Genomic DNA, 26,595 nt, shown 5'->3' on the forward strand with positions numbered 1-26,595 from the left:
CGAGTTTAGCTACACTTCTGCAGTGTGTGATCATGAGGACCAGAGCTTCAGAGTTCTTCACATGGGGAAATCCAGTCCACTGTGGTGTCACCATAAAATGTCTCAACTACTTTCTTGCTATTCCTGAAAAATAAAACTCCTGAAAGAGAAAACAAAGCTGCAAATAACATGACTGCAAATAACATGCTGTCCATGTCATCTTGGTTATAAAACTCAGACTAAAGATTAAAAAAAAAGTTATGGTGCATCTCTCTGATGGGCTATAAGGAATTCATTAATATCTTGTTTTCAAAAGCACATTTAGTAATAGTGGGATTAGAAAATGCTTATCATATAAATGCCAAAAAATTTCATTATAATATAAAATTGTAAATACAGTATGATAATCTTTTGTGTGTGTGTGTATACACACACACAGACACAACTATATACATATAGATACATTTCATACATATGTATATATATAAAACTGGAAGAAATTTTATATAAAGTTTAGCAACTATTAATCTGAGTGATGGAATTACTGATAATATTTACTCTTGATTGTCAGATTCCATCTTTATCATTTATCTATTTTTATACTTACCAAATTTTCCATGGTAAATATATATTTTTCTATAATCAGAAAGAAAATTTTTTCCAATTTTATAGAAAATCATTGAGAGGACAGTATTGGTTAAAAGTAAATTGAATTGCTGGTTTTATTCAAAAAACAAAACAATGGTGAAGTGCATAAATGAATTTTGAATGCTGCAGTCTCATCTGTTGTCTAGACGGCTGAAAAGTTTTGAATTTATTTTTCTTTCCTTTTTAGATCAGCATCAAGGTCACAGTACAGGACATGTTCACTGGCATTGAGAAACTTGTTAGTGTGGCTTTCTCTACATTTGTAGCCAAACCAGTTGGAAAAGAAAAGGTAAATTTCTTTGTGAAGAGTATCTAGCATGTAATTCAGGGACATATCAACAGAAGTATAAGCATCAGAATTATTATGGAATAAGGGACATTTCTTTTTACCGTGAGATATACTTTCCCAAGATTTGTTACTCACCAATACTTATCGTAATTTTCACCAATATTTATGTGGTAATATCATAGTATTAACTGCCTTAGAGAAAATGAGAGATGTAGCCAGTTCGCTGCAGGGCATATATAGGGTAAAAACACCCTTAAAAGAAATATGTTGGCCTCATGTGGGTGCCCAGTGGGCTTGCCTTGCTTTGGCCCAGAGCAGCATGTCCCTTGTCTGCTGCGGACTTACTCATAATTTCTTGGCTTTTCTTTTTAGGGTCAGAGTGCCTAGGGGAGGATCTGCATTTAGTCTAAGCATTATTTTTTTAACATTTTATTTATTTAGTTAGTTTATACAGCAAGTTCTTATTAGTTGTCTATTTTATACATTATTAGTGTATATATGTCAATCCCAATCTCCCAATTCATCCCACTGCCACCCCCCCACCCACTCTTTCCCCCGTTGGTGTCCATAAGTTTGTTCTCTACATCTGTGTCTCTATTTCTGCCTTGCAAACCATTTCGTCTGTACAATTTTTCTTGATTCCACATATATGCGTTAATATACGATATTTGTTTTTCTCATTCTGACTTACTTCACTCCATATGACAGTCTCTAGGTCCATCCATGTCTCTACAAATGACCCAATTTAATTCCTTTTTATGGTTGAATAATATTCCATTATATATATGTACCACATCTTCTTTATCCATTCGTCTGTTGATGGGCATTTAGGTTGCTTCCATGACCTGGCTATTGTAAATAGTGCTGTAATGAACATTGGGGTGCATGTGTCTTTTTGAATCATGGTTTTCTCTGAGTATATGCCCAGTAGTGGGATTGCTGGGTCATATGGTAATTCTATTTTTAGTTTTTTAAGCTCCATACTGTTCTCCATAGTGGCTGTATCAGTTTACATTCCCACCAACAGTGCAAGAGGGTTCCCTTTCCTCCATGCCCTCTCCAGCATTTGTTATTTGTAGAGATTTTCTGATGATGCCCATTCTAACTGGTGTGAGGTGATACCTCATTGTAGTTTTGATTTGCAATTCCTCTAAGAATTAGTAATGTTGAGCAGCTTTACATGTGCTTCCTGGCCATCTGTATGTCTTCTTTGGAGAAAAGTCTATTTAGGTGTTCTGCCCACTTTGGGACTGGGCTGTTTGTTTTTTTAATATTGAGCTGCATGAGCTATTTATATATTTTGGAGATTTATCCTTTGTCTGTTGATACGTTTGCAAATATTTTCTCCCATTCTGAGCGTTGTCTTTTTGTCTTGTTTGTAGTTTCCTTTGCTGTGCAAAAGTGTTTAAGTTTCATTAGGTCCCATTTGTTTATTTTTGTTTTTATTTCTATTACTCTAGGAGGTGAGTCAAAAAAGATGTTGCTGTGATTTATGGCAAAGAGTGTTCTTCCTATGTTTTCCTCTAAGAATTTTATAGTGTCTGGTCTTACATTTAGGTCTTTAATCCATTTTGAGTTTATTTTTGTGTATGGTGTTAGGGAGTGTTCTAATTTCATTGTTTTACATGCAGCTGTTCAGTTTTCCAATCACCACTTATTGAAGAGACTGTTTTTTCTCCACTGTATATCCTTGCTGCCTTTGTCATAGATTAGTTGACAACAGGTGCATGGGTTTATCTCTGGGATTTCTATCCTGTTCCATTGAACTATATTTCTGTTTTTGTGCCAGTACCATATTGTCTTGATTACTGTAGCTTTGTAGTATAGTCTGAAGTCAGGGAGTCTGATTCATCCAGCTCTGTGTTTTTCCTTCAAGATTGCTTTGGCTATTCAGGATCTTTTGTGTCTCCATAGAAATTTTAAGATTTTTTGTTCTAGGTCTGTAAAAAATGCCCTTGGTAATTTGATATGGATTGCATTGACTCTCTGGATTGCTTTGGGTAGTATAGTCATTTTCACAATATTGATTCTTCCAATCCAAGAACATGGTATATCTCTCCATCTGTTTGTGAAATCTTTGATTTCTTTCATCAGTGTCTTCTAGTTTTCTGCATACAGGTCTTTTACCTCCTTAGGTAGGTTTATTCCTAAGTATTTTATTCTTTTTGTTGCAATGGTGAATAGGATTGTTTCCTTAATTTCTCTTTCTGAACTTTCATTGTTAGTGTATAGGAATGCAAGAGATTTCTCTGCGTTAATTTTGTATCCTGAAACTTTACCAAATTCATTGATTAGCTCTAGTTGCTTTCTGGTGTCATCTTTAGGATCATCTATGTATAGTATCATGTGATCTGCAAACAGTAACAGTTTTACTTCTTCTTTTCCAATTTGTATTCCTTTCCTGTTTTTCCTCTCTGACTGCCGTGGCTAGGACTTCCAAAACTATGTTGAATAATAGTGGTGAGAGTGTACATACTTGTATTGTTCCTGGTCTTAGATGAAATGCTTTCAGTTTTTCACCATTGAGAGTGATGTTTGCTGTGGATTTGTCATATATGGGCTTTATTATGTTGAGGTAGGTTCCCTCTATGCCCACTTTGTGGAGAGTTTTTATAATAAAATGGGTGTTGAATTTTGTCAAAAGCTTTTGCTGCATCTATTGAGATTATCATATGGTTTTTATCCTTCAATTTGTTAATATGGTGTATCACATTGAATGGTTTGTGTATATTGGAGAATCCTTACATTCCTAGGATAAACCCCACTTAATCATTGTGTATGATCTGTTTAATGTGTTGTTGGATTCTGTTTCCTAGCATTTTGTTGCGGATTTCTGCATCTATATTCATCAGTGATATTGGTCTGTAATTTTTTTTTTTTTGTAGTATCTTTGTCTTGTTTTGGTATCAGGGTGATGGTAGCCTCATAGAAAGAGTGTGGGAGTGTTCCTTCCTCTGCAATTTTTTGGAAGAGTTTGAGAAGGATAGGTGTTAGCTCTTCTCTAAATGTTTGATAGAATTCACCTGTGAAGCCATCTGGTCCTGGACTTTTGTTTGTTGGAAGATTTTTTTTTATATAAATTTATTTATTTTATTTATTTATATTTGGCTGCGTTGGGTCTTCGTTGCTGTGCGTGGGCTTTCTCTAGTTGCGGTGAGCGGGGGCTATTCTGTTGTGGTGAGCAGGCTTCTGGTTGCGGTGGTTTCTCTTGTTGCGGAGCACGGGCTCTAGAGTGCAGGCTCAGTAGTTGTGGCACAGGGGCTTAGTTGCTCCACGGCATGTGGGATCCTCCCGGGCCAGGGCTCGAACCCATGTCCCCCACATTGGCAGGCGGATTCTTAACCACTGTGCCACCAGGGGAGCCCCTGTTGGAAGATTTTTAATCACAGTTTCAATTTCATTACTTGTGATCAGTCTGTTCATATTTTCTATTTCTTCCTGGTTCAGTCTTGGAAGGTTATCCCTTTATAAGAATTTGTCCATTTCTTCCAGGTTATCCATTTCATTGGCATAGAGTTGCTTGTAGTAGTCTCTTAGGATGCTTTGTATTTCTGCGGTGTCCGTTGTAACTTCTCCTTTTTCATTTCTCATTTTATTGATTTGAGTCCTCTCCCTCTTTTTCTTGATGAATCTGGGTAAAGGTTTATCAATTTTGTTTATCTGCTCAAAGAACCAGCTTTTAGTTTTATTGATCTTTGCTACTGTTTTCTTTGTTTCTATTTCATTCTGTTGCATCACATTTCCAGGTTTCTGGAGGTCAGTTAGAGTTTTATTCTGACTTATTGATTTTTTCAGTTTGCTTATTAGACAATGTTTTCACCATGTGTTGAAATTTCCAAATTGGGAATATCTCTTGGTACATGATAGCTTTCTCTAGAACATCTTTATTCTCTCCCTTTGATAGATTAATTTTGCAAAAGGTAGAAAGCATTTCTTGATAAGAATTTAGTGGAGTCAAAGTCCCTCCCCTCACTCATTAATCTGAAGAATTTTTAATTTTGTAGTTCTGTTGAAAGTTTTTTAAATCAGGGAAAATTAATATTTGGAAAACTTATTAAGGCACATATTATATGAACAAATAATTAAGTCTATGTTGATTTTTTTTAGTTTAAAAATATTTTAAGAAAAAAATTAAGTCAAAATAAAATGCATATATAAACACCCATAAATGCTCTATTTACTTTGAGTTAGAAAACAATGTAGCATATCATTTGTTTTTGCAAAATTCATGATGTGCTTTTATAGTTTAACAGGGCAATGAAAGATAACTGTTTTTCTTTCTCTAGATTCATTTAAAACCAGTCACACTTCTAACTGAACAAGATCATGTGGAACATAATCTGGCTTCTGAGAGAAGGAAAGTTCGATTACAACATGAAGATACTTTTAAAAACCTGATGAAGGAAAGCGGCAAGTTTGATGGTCAGTAAATCTACTTACAGGAACTTTAATTATATGACTGTGGCCTAGCATGTGATCTATCCTGGAGAATGTTCCATGTGCAATTGAGAAGAATGTGTATTCTGCGGTTTATTGATCCTTTCCAGTAATGAGAAAGAAAACCAGAGCTAGAATAACCTCAATTCAGGTCAGAGATCCTGACCAGAAAATGCGGGATAAATGTAAAATTGTCCAAGCAGAATGACACAATACTTAATGAACATCCAAAGTACAAGAATTGAAATTGACCTCCAGATGAGTATGCCCCTATTTGGAAGCCTGTAGAAAGGGTGACATTTGTTTATTGTACTTAACATGGGTACACAGCCAGAGCTGTGAGCCTACACTGATCTCTAAACCTGGAAGAGCCCTATTTCCCCATCGATTGGCAATTACCTCAAATAGGCATACTTCTGCACCAAGGTCCCCTATACTCAATATATTTCTGCATAGATGTCATAGCTGATGCTTATACACATATGACCTGCCCTAGTTATCTCCTCTATGTGTCCTAGTGTAGGCCATGTATGTCTTCATAGGAATCAAGTAGCTTTTTCTTTAATTATCCCTCAGAAAAGGAGTTGCCTTATATTTGAGTCTTTACAATGTCTCTCACAGTATAAGGTCCTCTCAATTTTTTATTTTATCCTGGTAACACAATACTCAAACAAGTATGCACCTTTCTTTTTTTCATTTAACAATATAGTTTACAGATAATTTATATTAATTTATTTTGAAACAAAAAAGTATCATTTGAGTAAGAGAAATTAACCTTAAAAAATCTCAATCAATACTGGTTTTGGATGTTTATACAAAATTATCTAACAAAATCAGTACTTAAAAAAGAAGTTGGAAGGGATTTAAGACTTCATATGTTTTTTAAGGATCACTTTAGGAAACAATCCAATTCTGATTACAGCACTATGGTGGACTTGGAGTCTGAAAAAAACTAAAATTTCTGGATGAAATATTTACAAACATCTTTGCAAACACATCTCAGCAGGCAAAAAAATAAGAGAAAGCCTTGAAGTCCACAAATGATTAGAAACACAAATTCAGCAGTGTAAGGAGATACAAGAGTTGACATTTACTCAGGAGGAAACTGTATGTGCCAGACCTAGAGCTGTGTTTTAATGGGCCTGCCAGGGCTCAGGAGACACAGCCAGGTGGAAGGTTGGATCAAGGAACCATACCTGGAGCTGCAACACCCCCAAAATGATACCCTCAGTGGGTCAACTGGAAAAATCCCACCCCTCAGAGAGCTCTGGTAGGGATGCTTTCCACTTAGCCCTAGGTGGAATGGAAAAAAACTGTTTCTCTTTGAGGATTCAATCACAATTACATTCTCAAGCAGATTTGGTGTCAGAATTCACATAATTTGTTTGGCCCAAAACAGACCAAGTGATACTTAGTGTGAAGTGGTACTGTGCTATGTACCCACGGGTGATCTGCAGCCACAAATACAAATCCTTTGTGAAGAAATGACTTTAAGCCCAGCCCTTAAGAATTGTCACAGATAAAGATCCAAGGAATGTGAGCTCCTAGTCAAAAATCATAAAAGACAAAAATAAGTCACCTAAATCCAAAAAAGCACCAGACCATAGAATGAGGTCCACAAAGACTACAGATATTAAATTTACCATATAAAGAATGTGCAGTAAGAACATTAATATATTTTAAGAAAAGAGTATCAAAAGTATTATACAGGAACAAGAAAATGACCTAGACTACTTGACAAAGAAGCAAAAGGAATTTCTATAAAAAGAATATATAATAATTAAAATTTGAAACTCAGTGAATGGGACTTCCCTGGTGGTGCAGTGCTTAAGAATCTGCCTGCCGGTGCAGGGGACACGGGCTTGATCCCTGGTCTGGGAAGTTCCTACATGCCATAGAGGAACTAAGCCTGTGTGCCACAACTACTGAGCCTGCGTTCTAGAGCCTGTGAGCCACAACTACTGAGTCCACACGCCACAACTACTGAAGCCTGCATGCCTAGAGCCCATATTTCCCAACAAGAGAAGCCACCACAATGAGAAGCCCGTGCACCACAATGAAGAGTAGCCCTGGCTCGCCACAACTAGAGAAAGCCCGCGTGCAGCAATGAAGACCCAATGCAAACAAAAAAAATAAATAAAAATTTAAAAAAACTCGATGGATGAATTAAACAGCATCTAAGACAGTAAACTGGAAAAGTAAATCTGAAGAAGTTACCTAGAATGCAGATGGACAGACAAAGAAATGGGAAATATATAAGAGAGATTAGGAGATATAGAGAATGGAGTAAGAAGTCTAACAAGCATCTAATCAAAGTTCCAGGAAGAGAGGAGAAAAAGAAAGGGGGAGAAGTAACATTTGAAGCAAACAACATTGACATTTCATTAAAGGGTAACATGAAAGTTTCATATACATATGAAAAGATGTTGGACCTCATTATTAATCAGGGAAATGCAAATTATAACCTCCATGAGACACTATTTCACACCCATGAAATTGGAAAAATTGAGGAGTCCACAATACTATTTAAGTGAAAATGGGGAGCAGTAGGAACTGTAATAAACAACAGACAGAAGTATAAATCAGTACAATCATTTTGTTTCCTAAAAATATTCTGTTGTTAGTAAGGACTGTGAACGTGGAATAAATCAGCAAAGTTAAGTTTATTCATCCACTTATTCATTCAATAAATATTGACTGAGCACCCACATTCTGGAATTTTATTAGAATTTTAAAAAATCAGTCCTTGCCCAAAGGAGCTTAGGATATAGGGGGTCAGAAAATCAAAGATCACACAAATAAACATAAAATTATAACAGTGAAAGAAAGGTACAAGTGGGAGCTCATAATAGTGGGGTTGCTGTGGCCAGAGAAGGCTTTCCTGAGGAAGTAGTGACTGAGATGGGCCAAGAGAGAATAGGAGGTAAGTGGAAGAAAGTGTGGGTGGCCAGTGGAACTGCTGCTGACAGAGGGAGCACCATGTACAAATGCCCTGATGTTGAGGGCAACATTTAGTTACAGGAACTGAAAAAGGGCTATTGTGGTTGGAACAAAGGGAGAGAGAGCTTGAGAGGGGAAGGGGTGCTACGAGCAAATCAGACTAGCTGGGGCTGGAGAGGTAGGCATAGGCCAGACAGGAAAGGAAGGGCTTGGGGCCATAGGAATGATTTAGGTTCTTCTAATAGGCCAAGGGGAAGTCACTGCATGTTTTTAAGCAAGGGACTGAAATGATCAGTGGAATGAAGGGGAAAAAACATAAAAGAAAAATACCATCAATTAATGAAAAATATAATAATTAGATCAGGAAATGGAGTTAAATCTCTGTAACCACTCTTCTCTGCTCACTTATATGTGACTGTGATAAGAAAGGCTCCATTCCCAGTTACCAACAACAGCCGGGCATGTCTGTGCTCTCACACTGAAAGCTCAGCTGTGCCTCTGACGGTACAACTAGGATGGTGCCCTACTCTGTAATTCTTTCTCCCACCTCCTCAACAATAGTACGTGAGATATAAGCCTAGCTGGTAATTCCCTTGATGATGCAGGCAATATAACTGAATACATTTTACTGCTTTGCCGCCAAAGTAAATGATTTCTCCATTGTTGAGAGTCAAAACCAATTTGTCAGTAAATGAAGCAGATATGATTCAAAAGAAGCAGAATGACACTAAGAAGTACAATGTATTGTGTCTTTTCTGTTTGTGACTGCATTCATTGCAAAACAGTAACTACGGGAGGCCATATTCCCATTCTGAAGTTTATCATACAGCAAACTATTCCAGATTTTCAGTGTCTGTGGCCCTTTAAAGCTCAAATCCCTTTCTTTTTAATAACTTTATTAACATACCATAAATGGCCCATACTTAAAGTGTACAACTTGATAGGTCTTGAGACATGTATACCCCCATGAAACCATCACCACAATCAAGATAATAATATATCCATCAATCCCCAAATTTCTTTCTGCCCTGACCTGCTCTGATCTGCCCCTCTTCCACCTGAAGCAACTCAAACTTAAACTTAAACATTCTTTTAATCAAAATTCTGGTTGAGGGCTTCCCTGGTGGTGCAGTGGTTGAGAGTCCGCCTGCCGATGCAGAGGACACGGGTTCGTGCCCCGGTCCAGGAAGATCCCACATGCCGCGGAGCGGCTGGGCCTGTGAGCCATGGCCGCTGAGCCTGCGCGTCCGGAGCCTGTGCTCCGCAACGGGAGAGGCCACAACAGTGAGAGGCCCGCGTACCGCAAGCAAAAAAAAAAAAAAAAAAAAAAAAATTCTGGTTGACTTGTAAAACAGGTTGGAATACAATCTCTAAAATGCCCTTTCTGATCTGTGGTCTTATCCAATTCACTGTAAATAAAGCCTATTCATTTCTTCAGGAGTTTTAAGTCTTTGGTAATAATTTATGTTTTCTAAAAAATCCCATGAGTTGAAGGAAAGGCTGTAGCCTCAGGTTCTGCATTTAACTCCACCATCTTTGTTCACATCCACCTTTCAGATCCCACTTGTGATGAAGAAGAAGGAACCGTTTCCACGAGGGGCACCTCTGTGCAGAGCATTGAACTTGTCCTCCCACCCCATGCAAACCATCATGGAAATACATTTGGTGGCCAGATCATGGCTTGGATGGAGACAGTGGCTACTATTTCTGCAAGGTTCTTGGTTTGGACCTTTGGCTTGTGATCTTGAGACCAGTGGGGAGAGGATAGAAGGGTCTGAGGCTCAGCTATTGGGCAGTCAAGGAAACAAGTAGAGAACAATGTTGTCTTTTATCAAAATGAGAAAATGATAAGTCATTTTCCTGTTTACCTTAGAATTATTCTGTCCTTTTTTGAAGGTGAATGTTTAAATTCTTGGTTCAGAAAAAAAAATGAAATGACAGTTCTTATACTTGATTCTGAATTATGACTGTTGATCTTATGACACTGCAACTCCTTGTCACATTACTTATGACAAAGTAGATGCAGGATAGAAACAGAAGATAGCCTTTACACTTAAAAACGGTCAAGATACAAACTTTTATAAAGGCGGTTTACAATTAGGTCTGATCTCTGAAGGTGCTGGTTAGAATCACCATGGCCAAAGGATTAACTGAAAAATAAGATGAGAAAGAGGAAAGAACTTAGAAAAGTACTTTTAAATCCTCCTCAGTTTCAAAAAGGGTTCCTTTATTCTTAATGAAGCCACGTAGGTAATTGAGCAGCTTTAAAGAACACTGTGTTCTCTGAAAATGCATTTGAACAGGATCTGCCCTTCCGACAATTTTTGTAACCACTGAAAATTGTTAAGGTTTTATTTCCCCCAAATTAAAGGAATTTTATTAGTAATATGTCTACAGTTACGACTATAATTAGGAACCTGTGGTTATCCTTCCTATAAATTGTGCACAAATATAAGAGCTTGTTTTTAAAATGACATTGTCACTCTTAATGACAATAAAGCATTTGAACCTGTTCTACTGTAAAGGCTTACAATATAATTAACTATGGCAGAGTCTGTTCACTTATTGTTGGCACAATTCTTTAGAGTAATTGGATGACTACAGTGGGAATCTAAAATGTAGAAAATTATGGAAGTAACTTTCTGAGATTAAATTTTCTTTATAGATTTTCAAAACTCCGCACACCACAAAAATTGTAAAATGTATTCTTTGTAGCCTTTCAGGCTTTGTGCAGCAATCCAGGTAATTTTTCTTTAGGGGAAAAAAATTAGTCTTTGACATGCGGGTGAACTCAAGTAACAGTGAAGCCAGGGAATGCATGTGAATGGCACCAGCTGACAGTTCTCTTCACTGTGCCCCACTCCAACCTGGGAGTCACAGCTTTCTGTGATTGTAGTCATGAGCTGTCAGGAGGAAAAAAAATCCCTCAAATTAGAACAAACGACAGCGGTTTGTTTTTTGAAGATACTTCCATAGGGCACAAAACAAGAGCAGGACTGTCACCACAAGAGCAGGAGCACCAGCATCTTGGTAAAGACCCCATGGCCTGGGGACGTGTGGCATTTCCTAAAATATTTGCAGGTAATGTACAGGACCACTCTCAACACACACAATCCAGTTATTCATTTCCCTCTTGAGCTAAAAGAGATATTCATTTAGAAAGCACCCTGAACACTGGCCTATTGCATCCATTAAGCAAAGCAACAGTTCCTGAAAATATTTTGGAGAATGATCACTTTCTTCTCTCTCTCCTTCCCTTCGTTTCATCAGCCGCCTGTGTCGAGCGCATCCCCTTCTGAAGTCCGTGGACATGTTTAAGTTCCGGGGACCATCTACAGTTGGAGATCGTCTTGTCTTCAATGCCATTGTCAACAATACATTTCAGACCTGGTAAAGCACGTCTGGTGCTCTTAGGCTGCTATAAATGAATTCAAACTTGCACATAAGCAATATTTTTTGTTTTATTTCAATCTGGAGGTAAGTATAGTGACTACTTTAAAAAAATCAAGTTCCTTCTAATTTTTTTTAAACTTCACTTAATCTTCGAAATCCACAGACACACATTTTAACTCTCTGTTCCACTTCAGGCCTCCTTACACTGTTAGGATAAGTTGGTTTTTGTCTCATAATAAGTGTGACTATATGTCCTACTTGATCCAGGATGGTCTTGGTTTTTGCACCTGTCATAATTATTCATTCTTCCTTTCACTCTCAAAAGAGTCCCAGTGACTGTGTGGTCAACCACTTCATAATGGACCCATCATTTATCACCATGAAGTCCAAACCACTTCCCAGTTATTTTTATTATTCTTGATACACAAAGAAAAGATTTAATTTAGTATTTTTTTCTTTTTAAATGTAAAAAAGAACATCTGTGTTTCCTATCCAGTTTCAGTGTTCGATGCTTTTAAATTACAGGACTATTGTTTTTAAGAGAGAAAACTTGACTTTGGCACAATTTAACCACCCCTCCCCCATTACCAAAGTATGTTCATGAAGGTATATAAAGTTCCAATGGCCTTTTTACCACTTGAAAGTGGGAAAGTAAAGCAGAAATGCTCCCAGGAGCTTGTACATCAGATCAATCGACCTGATGAAATGGATGTTAACAGTTGCATAGATTAGCAGATGACAATGAAACAACCCAGGGTCCTCATTCTCTTCCTTCCCTGGAGGAGGTGGTGGGGCAGTGGGCAGAGTAGGCCTGGCATGCTCAGTTTCTCTGCCCACTGCCCTTGTCGCCCGTCTGCAGTGTCGAAGTGGGAGTGCGCGTGGAGGCCTTTGACTGCCAGGAGTGGTCTGGGGGCCGGGGCCGTCATATCAACAGTGCGTTTCTCATTTATAATGCTGTCGATGATAAGGAAGAACTGATCACATTCCCCAGAATCAAACCGATGTCAAAGGTCAGTTATTAGCATGTGTGGTTCAGTAATCAGACCACTTATTCTGGGGAAGCTGTGGGTACAGAGCTCCACACAGAATCTTTCCCTGAACTGGCAACAACCTCCATGTCTATTCCCCTTTGGTTTTCTTTCTTTTCTGCATCACAAAGTAAAATGGTCTTTTTCTTCTTTTTCCAAATCACTCTAGTCATTTCTTTAAATGATGAAGTCACTGAAGACTTCACATCTACTCAGCCACGTGCTACTGTTGGGAGCATATCGTCTTCCGTGTCTCATTTCTGAGTCTCTTCTCCCACCTTACACCCAGTTCTCTATGCTGCTCTACACTCATCGGAATTAAGCCTTTCGGAATAAGCTGCCTTACTGCCAACTCTGACCTGAAGATAGTTCACGTAGAGACCCCTTGTCCCAATTAGCCTTTTCAACTGACTTAGGAGAGAGAAACTTAGGGATTGTAGCACTAAAATATTAGAAATTTATTGATTTTACTTTGTTTTTTATTTAAGGATGATTTTAGACGGTATCGTGGAGCTCTTGCACGCAAGAGAATTCGCCTAGGCAGGTAAGGGACTTAGGTGTAAGGATTTTATGGAATCTTCTCTCATCTGACAAATTACATAGCAAAGAGCCCTCTCTGTGTCTCTATTCCCACATAACGTAAAAAGAGAAGGTCTGATGCTTTTTGACTGTGGAGACTACTGTGATGGAAATTGTTCTTTCTGATTGTTCCACCAGTAAAGGCAGCTTTTTAAAACTGCTGATTTCAGTTCAAGAAACTGTCATAGTTATTGCTGTGTGCTAAATACAGGGAAGAAAACTGTTATTTAATATTTTAATTTTTTTCCAGAAAATACATTATTTCCCACAAAGGAGAGGTTCCACTTTGCATACACTGGGATACTGGCAACCAGGTGACAGTTTTATGATCTGAAGCTCTTCATGTAAAATCACTTCATTACAAAAATGGAAATCCCCTCATTTAACTGACTCATGTTGTGCCTACACAGGTTAGATGAAAAGGTGAATTATAGCAACCAGTCATCTCAAAAATGAAACAAAACCAAGCTATCAGCAACTAGTTTTCAGCCAGCTGCTTCACTGCCTTGTTTGAATTATATGTATCGTTCCTGAATACAGACTCTGGATGCTCTGCCATCAAATGCATTCAAGCAACATAGGACATTGAGATCTGGTGTTTCATCATAGCTTGTGTTGAATGACATGCCCACTGGCTTGCGTTTTTATAACACAATAGAGAAGTATTAGTCATTTTAATGTTTTTGACCATAAAATGTAAAGGGAAATCCAAGTTTACTTATTACCCTTTGATTACAAGTCATACTGAAGGGTGTTCTTGTCTTTGCTTAGGATGCTAATTAAAATGATACTAATCTGCTAAGCATATATGACTCACATTACCTGTTTGAATTCGGCATTAAGAGTTTGAGACAGAAATTATGTTCCTATAACTTAGTTCTAACCTCAACATCATCACTTTGGCTCTAACAGTGCCCACTTTCTAAGCAGAAAATATTTGATCACATATCTGCACTGAACTCACAGCATTTCAAATATTTGTGTTTTAGGTATCCTTGAGTAATGGCAATGTGGAGGCTCTCAAAAGCCTGGCGGCCAAAAGTGGTTGGGAGGTTACCAGTGCTGTGGAAAAGGTAGGAGGCATCCAGGTATACACACAACCCACTGCCCATCACAAATGAAAGTTGTCATGGTAGTGGTTGTTCTGCTACTTTTAAGAAGGAAAAAATGGAGATCAAGATGGCAGAGTACAAGGACACTGAGCTCACCTCCCACTACGAACACATCAAAAATACATCTACATGTGGAGCAATTCACACTGAAAACAAACTGGAGAGTGGCAGAAAGACTCTTATACAACAAACAAGTCTGCAGAGAAAGATCCACATGGAGTCAGGTAGGAGGGGAAGAGAAGCAATCTGGTCAGGACCTGCAGCCCTAGGAGAGGACACCTCAGCCCTGGGGTCTGATACCGGGAGAAGGAGTCCCCTTAGCTTGTTTAAAAACCAGTGGGACTAACAGGAGGGCTATAAGAAACCTAGACTCTGCTCTTAAAGAGCATACACATGCTTCCTTACTCCTGGGAACCAGGCAAAGGAAGCAGATTGAAACTTCCCAGGGCTCTGGCTGGTTTCCTGCAACCACCACAGTGCACACCCTGGCCCATGCCAAGCATCCACTGCAGCCCCTCTGGCTCCACTGCAGCTCCCCACTAGGGTGAAGGTTGCCACTGCTGAGAAGGTTGCACAGCTGGCAGAAATGGAGCCAGCTCAGACCAGGCACTGCATCTGAACAGGGCAAGGGTGGCCATTACTGGTGCTCGTGAAGGTGGTGGATCACAAGCAGTCTGGAGCTCTGACTGGTGTGCCAAGACTGCCTAGCACATACCCCAGCCTACACCGGGTACCCACTCTGGGCCTTCTTGCTCCAGCACTTCTCCCCTCTGCGGTGATGGTGCCACTGCTGGAATAGGGGAGAGCGCACACTTAGATGGAACAGAACTAGCTTGGACCCAACCCTCAGGGCTTCTGTGCCAGCACGTTGGGACCCCCTCACTGCCCAGTAGGGCAGTAATGGCCACCAAGCATAGGAGAAGCCCTAGCTCACAGCTAGCTCTGGCTTTAGCCCCTCCATATCCAGCCCCCCACTCCCACCAAGGTGATAGCTGCCAGCACACCCTGGGGGAAGATGTGACTCATGCTCACGTCAGATCCAGCTCTCCCACCAAAGCCACAGGGCAGATATGGACTGCATATGGACATTCCCACACAAGGATACCCTTCAAGACCAGGATAAGTAGCTGTTTCACCTAATTTCATAGAGACAGAGAAAGTTAAGCAAAATGAGAAAACAGAGGAATTTGTTTTAAATGAAAGAACAAAAAACCCTGATAAAACAACTAATGAAACAGAGATAAATAATTTACCACATAAAGAGCTAAAAGCATTAGTAATAAAAATACTAACTGAACTAGGGAAAAGAATAGATGAATACAGTGAGAATTTTAACAAGGAACTAGAAAATATTAAAAAAAAGAACAAGTCAGGGATAAATTAGGAGTCAGGAATTAACGTATACACACTACTATATATAAAAGAGATAATCAACAAGGACCTACTGTATAGCACAGGGAACTCTACTCAGTATTCTGAAATAACCTATATGGGAAAAGAATCTGAAAAGGAACGGACATATGTATATATATAACTGAAACACTTTACTGTATACCTGAAACTAACACAACATTGTTAATCAACTATACTCCAATTAAAAAAAAAAGAACCAGTCAGAGCTGAAAAATACAATAATGGAAATGAAAAACACACTAGAAGGATTTAAAAGCAGACTAGGTAATAAAGAACACATAAGTAACATGGAAGATAGAATAATGGAAATCACCCAATCAGAACAGCAAAAAGAAAAATAAATTAAAAAAAATAAAACTAGTTTGTTTAAGGGACCTCTGGGACAACATCAAGCATACTAACATTCATATTATAGGGGTCCCAGAAGGAGAAGAGAGAAAGTGGTCAAAAATGTATTTGGAAAAGTTATGATTGAAAACTTCCTGAACCTGAAAGAGGAAACAGATATTCAAGTACAGGAAGCACAGAGAGACCCACATCAAGACATACCAGAATTAAAATGGCAAAAGTTAAAGAAAAAGAGAGAATTCTAAAGACAGCAAGAGAAAAAACAGAGACACATACAAGGACAAGACACCCACTCCCCAATAGGCTATCAGCTGATTTTTCTGCAGAAACTTTACAAGAAAGAAGGGAGTGGCATAATATATTTAAAGTGCTGAAAGGGAAAAACCTACAACCTAGGATACTCTACCCAGCAAGATTATCATCTAGAGTTGAAGGAATGATAAAGAACTTCTCAGACAAGCAAAAAATAAAGGAGTTCATCAGTACTAAACCAACCCTAAAATAAATGTTAAAGTCTTCCCTAAGTGGAAAAGAAAAGGCTACAACAAGAAGTAAGAAGTCATAGGAAAGGAAAAACCCCACTATTAAAGGCTGTGGATCAACCATTTAAATAAGTTAGTATAAATATTAAAAGACAAAAACTATAAATAAAATAAAATATAACTACAATAAACAGTTAAGGGATAAACATCAAAATCATAAAATGTGAGGGAGGAGAGAAAAAAATGTAGACCTTTTAGAATGTGTTTGAACTTAAAGGACTGTCAGTTTGAAACAAGCATATAGTTACATGACAACATATATGAACACCATGGTAACCCCAAATCAGAAACTTAAATAGATGCAAAAAAACAAAAAGAAAGGAACTCAAGCACACTACTAAAGAAAATAATCAAACCACAAGGGCAGAAACAAACAAACAAAAAGAAATAAACAAGAAGAACTACCAAAAAAACTGGAAAACAAGTAATAAGATGGCAATAATATCAATAATTACTTTAAACGTCAATGGGCTAAATGCTCCAATCAAAAGACAGAGGGTGGTTGACTGGATAAAAAACAAGACCCTTCTATATGCTGCCTACAAGAGACTGACTTCAGAGCTAAACACACACACAGACCAAAAATGAGGGAATGGAAAAAGATTTTATACAAACAGAAACAGCAAGAAGGCAGGGGTAGCAATAATCATATTAGACAAAATAGACTTTAAAACAAAGTCTATAACAAAAGACAAAGAAGGGCATTATATAACGATAAAGGGGAGGAAGACAAGATAGTGAAGTAGAAGGACTTGAGCTCACCTCCTCTCATGAAAACACCAAAATAACAACCATCAACAAAAGCCTGGCGGCTTTTGAACAACCATCGACAACCATCGACAAAAAAGACTGGAACTTACCAAAAAAGATATTCTACATCCAAAGACAAAGTAGCCACAATGAGATGGTAGTAGGGGTGCATTTGCAATACAATCAAATTCCATGCTCACCAGGTAGGCGACCCACAAACTGGAAAATAATTATATCACAGAGGTTCTGCCACAGGAGTGAGAGTTCTGAGCCCCATGTCAGGCTCCCCAGTCTGGGGGTCTGGCATCGGGAGGAAAAGCCCCCAGAGCATTTAGCTTTGAAGCTAAAAGCTTTTGCGCGGCAAGGGAAACCATCAACACCTGCTGAATGGAAGAAAATATTTGCAAATGACATGACCAATAAGGGGCCATATAAACAGCTCATACAACTCATACATATAAACAGCTCATACATATAAACAGCTCATACAACTCAATATCAAAAAAAATAAACAATCTGATTAAAAAATGGGCAGAAGACCTGAATAGATATTTTTCCAAAGACATACAGATGGCTAACAGGCACATGAAAAGATGCTCAACAGTCCTAATCATCAGAGAAATACAAATTAAAACCACAATGAGGTATCACCTTATACCTGTCAGAATGGCTATCAATAAAAAGACCACAAATAACAAATATTGGTGAAGAAGTGGAGAAAAGGGAACCCTAGTACACTGTTTGTGGGAATGTAGACTAGTACAGCCACTTGGAAAACAGTATGGAGGTACCCCAAAAAACTAAAAATAGAACAACCATATGATCCAGCAATTCTACTACTGGGTATATATCTAATGTATAAATATAGATATGTACATCTATATAGATTCATATATAGTCACATATATATTCATATATATAGGAGTATAAGCTATAAAATATTAAATCACTATGTTATACACCTGAAACTAATATAATATTGTAAATAAACTGTATTTCAATTTTTTAAAAGGTAAAAAAATCTTTGAGGGAAATTTTTTTAAGAGTCAAGTATCTTTCCAGCCCTGTCTCTACTCCTCCACACTGGCTGATCTAGGGTCCTTCAAATCGCCCTACACATTCCTACCTCTGAGCTTAGTTCTCATGTTCCACCTCTCTCTCCTTCTCCTATCTACCCCAGTCCTACCTGGTCTTCATGACCCAGGACAAATGCTTTTCCATAAAGCCAATCACTCCTGACTGAAGGAACTTATCCCTCTAGGAATTCCTTTAACAATTACTTCTTTATGATTAACTTGTCAATTAATTATGCATTATCTCATGACATTTCTCCCACAGCTATGTTGAGTTAGTATTTGTCTTTCATAGTAATTTAACTTTTTACATATGGTCTTTTTCCCTAGATTATAAACATCTTAAGAAAGAAGCCTTGTCTTGACATCTTTCTTCTCAGCACCTTTTACAATGTTTTGCATGTCATCAAATTTAAATTAATGTATATCATTTGGATTTTAATTTTATCTAATTTCAAAGGTATATCAGGAGAGCCTTTGAGGCTGATGTCCACACTAAACAGATTATAAGTTCTTTAAGGACCATTTTGTTCATGACTATAGTCCCAGAACACAGCACTGCCTGGCATTCAGGAGATGCTCAATAATGCTGACATTTTGTCTATGCTCACATTTCAGTGTGTACTGTTTTTCATCATCAATGAAACAGTAGCCTCTAAAATATGATTACCATATGTTCTGGTTTTCCTGGGACAGTCCTGGTTTTCCCCTCATAATTATTAACAGTGCCTAAGTGTTCCACTTTGGATAATAAGTTATATGGTCACTTACCCTGAAATCAAAGCAAATTCAGTTACTTCATTTATTGTTTTCAGCTCTGACTTTGACCTCCTCTGCGTGTTTTGGCTTTGGTTGTTTGCTTTTATTATGTCTTGGTGCTCAATTCTGAATCCTTTCAGGGTCTTCCTTACCTTCTTTGGATCCAGTTAGGTTTCCATCTGTGTGTTTGGTTCAGTGATGCAGAAATACAGGTTTAACATAACTAAGTTACTTGCTTCTCTTTAACCCTCATAAAAGCTGCTTCAAGACTGTTTTCTTTTACTAATATGAAATCTGTTTCTTGCATCATTGCTGGCATCCGAGCATTCATGAGCAGCATAGCAAAGGACAAACTCATGTCTGGAATGAAGGACGAGAACATATTTAGTGAAGTCATTAAAATTTCAATTCTTAAAGAGTTTTGTGCCAGAAACCAATCTAAACAAATAAACGTATATTTGCTAGTGTCTAAGGAGAGCCATCAATAATTAATTCTTAAGTTTTGTACAGATACTTATTAGAGAACACTGTATAATTAAACATTCTTATGTTATCTCTGTTGAATTTGAAGCCCTCCTTTTTTTTTAGATTGTATTTATAATAAAAATCTAATTTTTTCTTTCTGAGTTATCCCCCTTTTCTCTCCCACTTTTTAAAGCTTTTATGTGGTTTTTTTAACCACCTTCACCATTATATGCTTTTAATTTAAAAATACAGCTCACATTTTTTTCTGTCACCTTTTAGCTGAATAAATTCTTACAACAAAACAGCCTGTTAAGAATTATACTTATTTTGGGTTATAAAAATCTATACTCATTTTGATATAAATTTTGATAGATGGCAAAATTCTAAAATTTCTAGTATTTGTAACGAAATTGGGCAGTACTTACTATTTTAACCCATATTTCATTTTCAATGTATAGTGTTGGAATTAATAATACCAGTAATACAAGGAGCAAAAGATGAACACCCATCTTAAAGGAGCTTATAGTCTATCTTGAAAGCATCACATATATACATATCATAGCTGAAGGATAATTTTAAGGTAGTTTATAAACAAGTGAGACATTGTAGTATTTAAACCGCAAAGGTCAGCTCTTAGCAATTCGAAGTCAGGGAAGACAGTTGTTTAGAGACAACTTTGGAGAGGAGTTGATTCTTTCCTCCTTGAAGATAGTGTAAGGGTAAATTGCTGGAGGGGTAAAGGGTGCTTTCTAGGCAGTGAGTAGCTTTGAGCCAAACCTTCCTGGTTGGAATTGGCATGGGTAAGAGATTGACCTGACAGGAGTAGCTTTTTATTTAGGGAGTAGCTGAGAGTGTACTGGAAGCCAGAATGGCAAGGATCATGTGAAAACCTTCACACAGGACAAAACCCACAGGAAACAGACCAAAGAAGAGCTATTCTCATTGAAGCTGGGGCTGGTCCCAGAGCTCCACCTGATCATGTCTCCTCCCCTTAGCCCAGGGGGTAACCTACCTCCAAGGACTCTACCCCTGTCCCCATGACTCTGTAAAAACAAGTTTTGTCCTCCTTTCCACAATATAGTATCAATAACATATTTGTCAACAGATAGTATAAAATTCTAAAACTTTGAGTTATTTCCTCTTGTGCTATTTATATAAGATCCAAACCCATTAAACAGAATCTTATTAGAATGAAAAAATATATCATTAGTAAAATGTTAACAAGCTCCAGCAGATTTTGGGCCTACTATAAGCTTCATTTCGTGACTAAAATTCTCCAGGCACCAAATGATAAAACATTTGAGATGATAAATGGAATTTAACCTGTCTTCTTCCAAGCATGAAAGGGAACTCGTTTTCTTGGAGAGTTGGTCTTGGAGAATTTTTACACTAAGCCAAAGTTGGCTTTCCTAAAATAGTACAGTTTAAAGAGAACCAACAACAACCGCTGCCTTTCCTTGTCTGCTGTGTCTGCATCAATGTCATTAACTCTGATTGTCTGCTACTTTTAACTTTGGGGAAAGGATCAAAATATCATCCACTCATCCAATACTGCACTTGGCACTGGATAAGTCAAGTGAGTTTTATAAGGGCAGAATTTAATGATGGCTACTTAGCGTGAAGTTTGTTTTGGTTCCAGGATAGGAAGCAGCAGCATGTATTTGCAACCTGGAAAAGTGCTGTGATAGTTTCCTAGGGCTGCCCTAAGAGTTCCACAAACTGGATGCCTTGCAGTTTTGGAAGCTGGAAGTCTGAGATCAAGGTCTTGGCAGTGTTGGTTCCTTCTGAGGGAGTGAGCGAGAATCTATTCCAGGTCTTTCCCCTAACTTCCGGTGCTTTGCTGGCAATCTTTGGCATTCCTTGGGTTGTAGATGCACCACCTGACCTCTGCCTTCACCTTCATATGGGATTCTCCCAGTGTGTGTGCATGTATGTTTATGTGTCCACATTGCCCCTTTTTATAAGGACACCAGTCATATTGGGTTAGGGGCCCATTCTACTGCAGTATAACCTCATCTTAACTTATTACACCTGCAATGACCCTATTTCCAAATAAGGTCACATTCTGAGCTACTGGGGGTTAGGACTTTTAATACATGAATTGAGGGGCGGGGGACACACAATTCAACCTTTAAAAAATGCTCAGTCCAGTGTTACATCCTACTCCACCCTGGTTCCACCAAGGTTAACCATGGTTGCCCCATGGCCAGAATCTGACTGAGGTGATGGGATTCACTCTGGCCCCCTGCCCTTGCCTCCTCTGAGACTGCAGAGCCCCAACAGGCTGGCTAAGAGCCACATGGACACCAGGCTTTGATAAGGTGACTTCCCTCTGGATTTACACCAATGAACCTGCTTCGACTTCTGCTGTATGGGGGCAAAGGTAGGCATGTCTATGCTGGGGTGAGTCTCAGCCACCAACTACAGCTGCATTCATGGTTTTCTTTCTCTTTGATAAGTGCCCACAGCCTACATCATGTCCTCCTTTGCAGGCTCAATTTAAAGACAGGCTTCGCACTGAGGTCAATTAGAGAGGTAAAAGCATAAGCAAATAGTCACTTCTTACCTTTCTAAGCTGCTTTTAGTCAGTTTCTCATTTCTTCATTCTCTTCCTAAAGATATTTATGTTTAAATAAAGGTTTTCTCCCTCACAGCCTGATTTTTCCATCTGCTTGATTCCTGCAGTGAAGTCTTAACCCTATGTTTGTTTGTCTTCTCACAGCTTGTTGCCATGGGAATGATTATAAGATGGCAAATTTCAACACTGTCTTCAAAGCACCCTGAAAGAGATGGAGAAAATGGGCAGGATAGAAATATGCTCTTAGCTGAACATGTATCTCTGATTACTGGCCAAAGCAGAGTAGAAGGAAAGTTCAGAGTAACAAGGGATACATGAATGTTTAAGTATACATCAAATGGATCCCCACGACAAGCCTCCTCTTATCTAAGGAATAATAGGCACTAGAAACCCAGGAATTGGCCGCCTTGAAAGACGAGCTCTTGTGATTCACAAATGAAAGAATTCTTTGTGCTGAAGAAACGCTTCAGCGGCCCTGTTGAGAGGCTGAGTTGGCTCTAGAGGTGTTGACTTACTCCCTGGGCTCCCTCAGCCCACGTGAAGGCATGCCTGACATCCTGAGAAAGTACGTGAGGCTGCAGCCTTGGCTCCAAGGTCTTAGGGGGACATGAAGCACTGACTTGCCCAGCAGTCTGGTTATAATTTCTGCTGTTCCTGGATAGAGGCAGGGAAATACCACAAAGGGATAAAGAAAGAAAGGCTTATATTCTTAATTTTTCATGAGAAAAACTATTGCACAATAATAAACCACCCTCAAGTCACATATTATTTAGATGACACAGGGGCATAGCATCCTGGTCTGAGCTCTAGACATCCAAGTATTTAAAGTGAACTTGCCATCATTTGGCTTCATTATTACCCAGGTGCCAAGATGCCTTAGCTAGTGCAATCCGCCTATGACTACGTACATATGCTGTGGTTTTAATGTAAAAACACCTAATTTTCTTTGTAATTTTTTTCTTGTTATTTTCTTTTAGATAAAAATATATACTCTGGAAGAGCACAATATTTTATCTGTTTGTGTTGAAAAGCATGTGGAAAGACCAGCACACTTGGCTTATCATCTCTTGTCTGACTTTACCAAGCGACCTTTGTGGGACCCCCATTACATGTAAGAATAAATTTTAAATATTTTCTTATTCAACCCTGACATCATGTAAAAGATAACCTCTACATTGCAGTGTATCTCCATTGCCCAATGTATGACCTATTGTTTTATTAAACAGTATTTGCTAAAGTTTGCTCTGCATGGAAAACTGCATCAGGTGCTACTGAGAGACACAAAAATTATTATAATCATCTATTTTTCATCTATATTGAGTTGACATGCTTTACCCACATCTATTGTACTCCTATCAATAACTCTTCAAAGTTGATATTATTCCTATTTAACAAGAGAGAGATCCCAAGACTTGCCAACATTACACAGGCAGTAAAGCAATGGAACCTGAATTGGAACCCAGGTCTGTCAGGCTCTGAATTCTACACTCTTGTACTTTAATACACAGTCTCATTGCTCTTGAGGAAGTGATTATCAAATAGTCCCTCCAACTTCCCACTCTTGATCTTTATTTGATAGTCCCCTCTTTTTCTGTGAAGCAGCACTCCCTGGTGAGAAGCTGGGAGAAGCAGCTCTATGAGTACATTCCTTCCTGCTCTCCATGTCTGATCAGGGCCCACTCCTGTCAGCCTACATCTCTTCTGTTACTCGTTGTCTCCCACATCCCTAATCCAATCTTCTCCACTCTCCCTCCTTTCCTGGAATGCAGAGCTGGGCATCTTGTCAACTGCACTGTCAGGGCAACACCCCCTTCTTCAAGGAGTCCAAGCTCCTGGGCTGCAGGGCTCAGGCCTCATGGACACCTTGCTTGAAGGAAAGGATTAGTAAGATTATACCTATTATATTCAGCATTACCATTTACTTCCTAATTTGGATGAAGTAGAGTTTCATCTTTTAAATGTCCAAATCTCACTGTGATTAACAGCATGTAATAGACAATTTAACACCATTAAAGTGAAACATCTCTGGGCTCATGTGTTACATTTGCATAGAGGCCAGAATGATACATCCTGGTTAATGTTACAATAATAAACATTCGGAGAGAAGAGGAAACACTTGACGATTTTCTTGCGTAGATCTTTGTAGATAACTCTATAAGTACAAAGATTTTAGCAAGAATAATGCCTAAACTTGCTGCTTTTTTCAAATGTATCTCCCATTATTTTCTATATCACCTGACAGTCTAGCCTAACTGAACTTCAATGAATGAATTCTAATTCCACTTACTATTTTGGTGCATCTATCATGATTCAGGTACTGTGCCAGGTGTTTTCACTTGATCCTCACAATAACCCCATAGGTACTATTATCTACATTTTATAGATGAAAAAAAAGTGACTTGCCTAACATAACATAGCTACTAAGCAATTTGAGACTCAAAGGCAAGTTGCTTGATTCCAAGCTTAGTTCTCTTTCCCAATATACCATATTCCTTTACCTCAGAGTCGTCGGATTGTCTATATAATTCACTAGTCTTCAAAATATTATTACTTGATCCTAGAGAAAAATAATTTTGTGGAAAAAAGAAAAGTGTCTTTCTCTTCAGTGTTGAGGGCAGTGACCTTAGAGTCAGATGGCCAGCATTCTTTTCATCACATGCAGAATTATTCCTTCTGGCCAAACAACTCTAAAAACAGACTTTAAGAAATGATGCTGGCTTTGGGGGGATGGTTATGTGAGCAGAAGGGTGAATATGGACACCAATAATGAAGTTACGCAAACAAACAAAACGAATGCCTTATTCTACCAGGTAGTAAAATGCAGACTTTCTGTCACTGTTCTATTTACATAGGTCCTGTGAAGTCATAGACTGGGTAAGTGAAGATGATCAGATATATTATATCACTTGTCCTGTGGTGAATGATGACAAACCCAAAGACTTGGTAGTACTTGTTTCACGAAGAAGGCCTCTCAAAGATGGGTGAGTATATGTAATTCAAGTGTTATAGCAATGTCTTATAATATAGAGTAGAAAGAAAAAGTTGATATGAAAACAAAGAAGTCAATGGAATAAGCATTTCTGGTCTTGAATGATGTTCATGTGAATTTTTTCTAGATGAGGCTTTAGTTATCATTAAAAAACAAAGAACCAGAAAGAAACAATTATCTATTAAGTGCCAGCCATGTGCAAAGCATCTGTGAGACTCGTAAAGCAGTTCCCTTTCCTTTTGCTCTATGCAGATGTAAAACGGATATTTAGCAAACCTTCAAAATATTCCGTTATTGTAAAAATGCAGTGAAAGCCAAATAAAATACCAGGAATTGGTTTTGGTTCAGAATTTACAAAGACTCAACTGTGCTAGACACCCAAAATGGCTGGCTGTCAATTAGAGTGTCTGTTCATGGCTTCTCCATGGGCATTGGGCTTCTCAGAGAATAGTGTCTAGGTTCTAAGGGGAAGGGTCGGGGCCCAAGAGCAGGTGTTCAAAGGGACAAGAAGTGGAAGCTGCCAGGGCAGTTATGGTCTACCCCTGGAACTAGCCAGCATTATTTCTGATGTCAAAGCTGGCCTATAGAAATAATCCCTCTCGTGTGGGATTAATGCACATGGATGTTCAGTGTAGTATCATTTACTATGGCAAAAGATATTAGAAATAGACTGAAGCTCCATCTTATTAATTATGGTAGAACCACACTACAGAGCACTATACCAACATTAAAAAGGATGAAGTAGTCACAGAGGCATTGATACAGAAACACCTACAAAGTTTTACCATTAGGTGAAAAATCAAATTATAGACCAATATTTGTAAAATGATTATATTTATGTAAAAATCTACATACATCCATTTGCTTACATAAATGTTATATATTTATAAAAAGATCTGGAGGATCACAATATAACGTGGTCATCTCTAGGATAAGCATGTATTGTGCTTATGGTGGACTGAAGGATGACTTCTATTTTCTAATGTATAGGGTTCTCTATTGTTTGAAGGTTCTTTAAAACAATGGTATTATTTTTCATTAAAAAAAGAAGAGACTGAAATTACAACCCATTAGGGCACCAAAAAAAAAAAAAAAAAAAAACCAGTTTGGAGGTTGACTGCAGCTTTGCGGAGTTATACAAAGTATATGTAATTCTTAGGCAGAAAACACCTATGGCCCTTATTATTTGCTATACTTGAATGTATCCACAGAGAATTTTTCCTATGTATACCACTCATCTAAAAGATCTGGGTGTCTATAGTTTTACTTCTAC

General features: G+C 38.2%; 1 protein-coding gene across 12 annotated transcripts in view; it reads left to right on the forward strand.

The window, feature by feature from the left end:
- The window catches only part of ACOT12 (acyl-CoA thioesterase 12), a 51,334-nt gene that overhangs the window by 20,220 nt on the left and 4,519 nt on the right, over positions 1–26,595 (forward strand). For all 12 annotated transcript variants that reach the window (XM_060009207.1, XM_069540600.1, XM_069540601.1 and 9 more), the window contains 10 exons: positions 815–916; positions 5,203–5,338; positions 9,851–10,007; positions 11,564–11,683; positions 12,546–12,696; positions 13,203–13,258; positions 13,544–13,607; positions 14,283–14,366; positions 23,311–23,444; positions 25,186–25,314. In XM_060009207.1, coding sequence (XP_059865190.1) covers positions 815–916; positions 5,203–5,338; positions 9,851–10,007; positions 11,564–11,683; positions 12,546–12,696; positions 13,203–13,258; positions 13,544–13,607; positions 14,283–14,366; positions 23,311–23,444; positions 25,186–25,314 — 1,133 coding nt within the window. The remainder of the gene's footprint in view (positions 1–814; positions 917–5,202; positions 5,339–9,850; positions 10,008–11,563; positions 11,684–12,545; positions 12,697–13,202; positions 13,259–13,543; positions 13,608–14,282; positions 14,367–23,310; positions 23,445–25,185; positions 25,315–26,595) is intronic.

This window comes from Delphinus delphis, chromosome 3, assembly GCF_949987515.2.
Source record: "Delphinus delphis chromosome 3, mDelDel1.2, whole genome shotgun sequence".
In the NCBI taxonomy this organism is placed as follows: domain Eukaryota; kingdom Metazoa; phylum Chordata; class Mammalia; order Artiodactyla; family Delphinidae; genus Delphinus; species Delphinus delphis.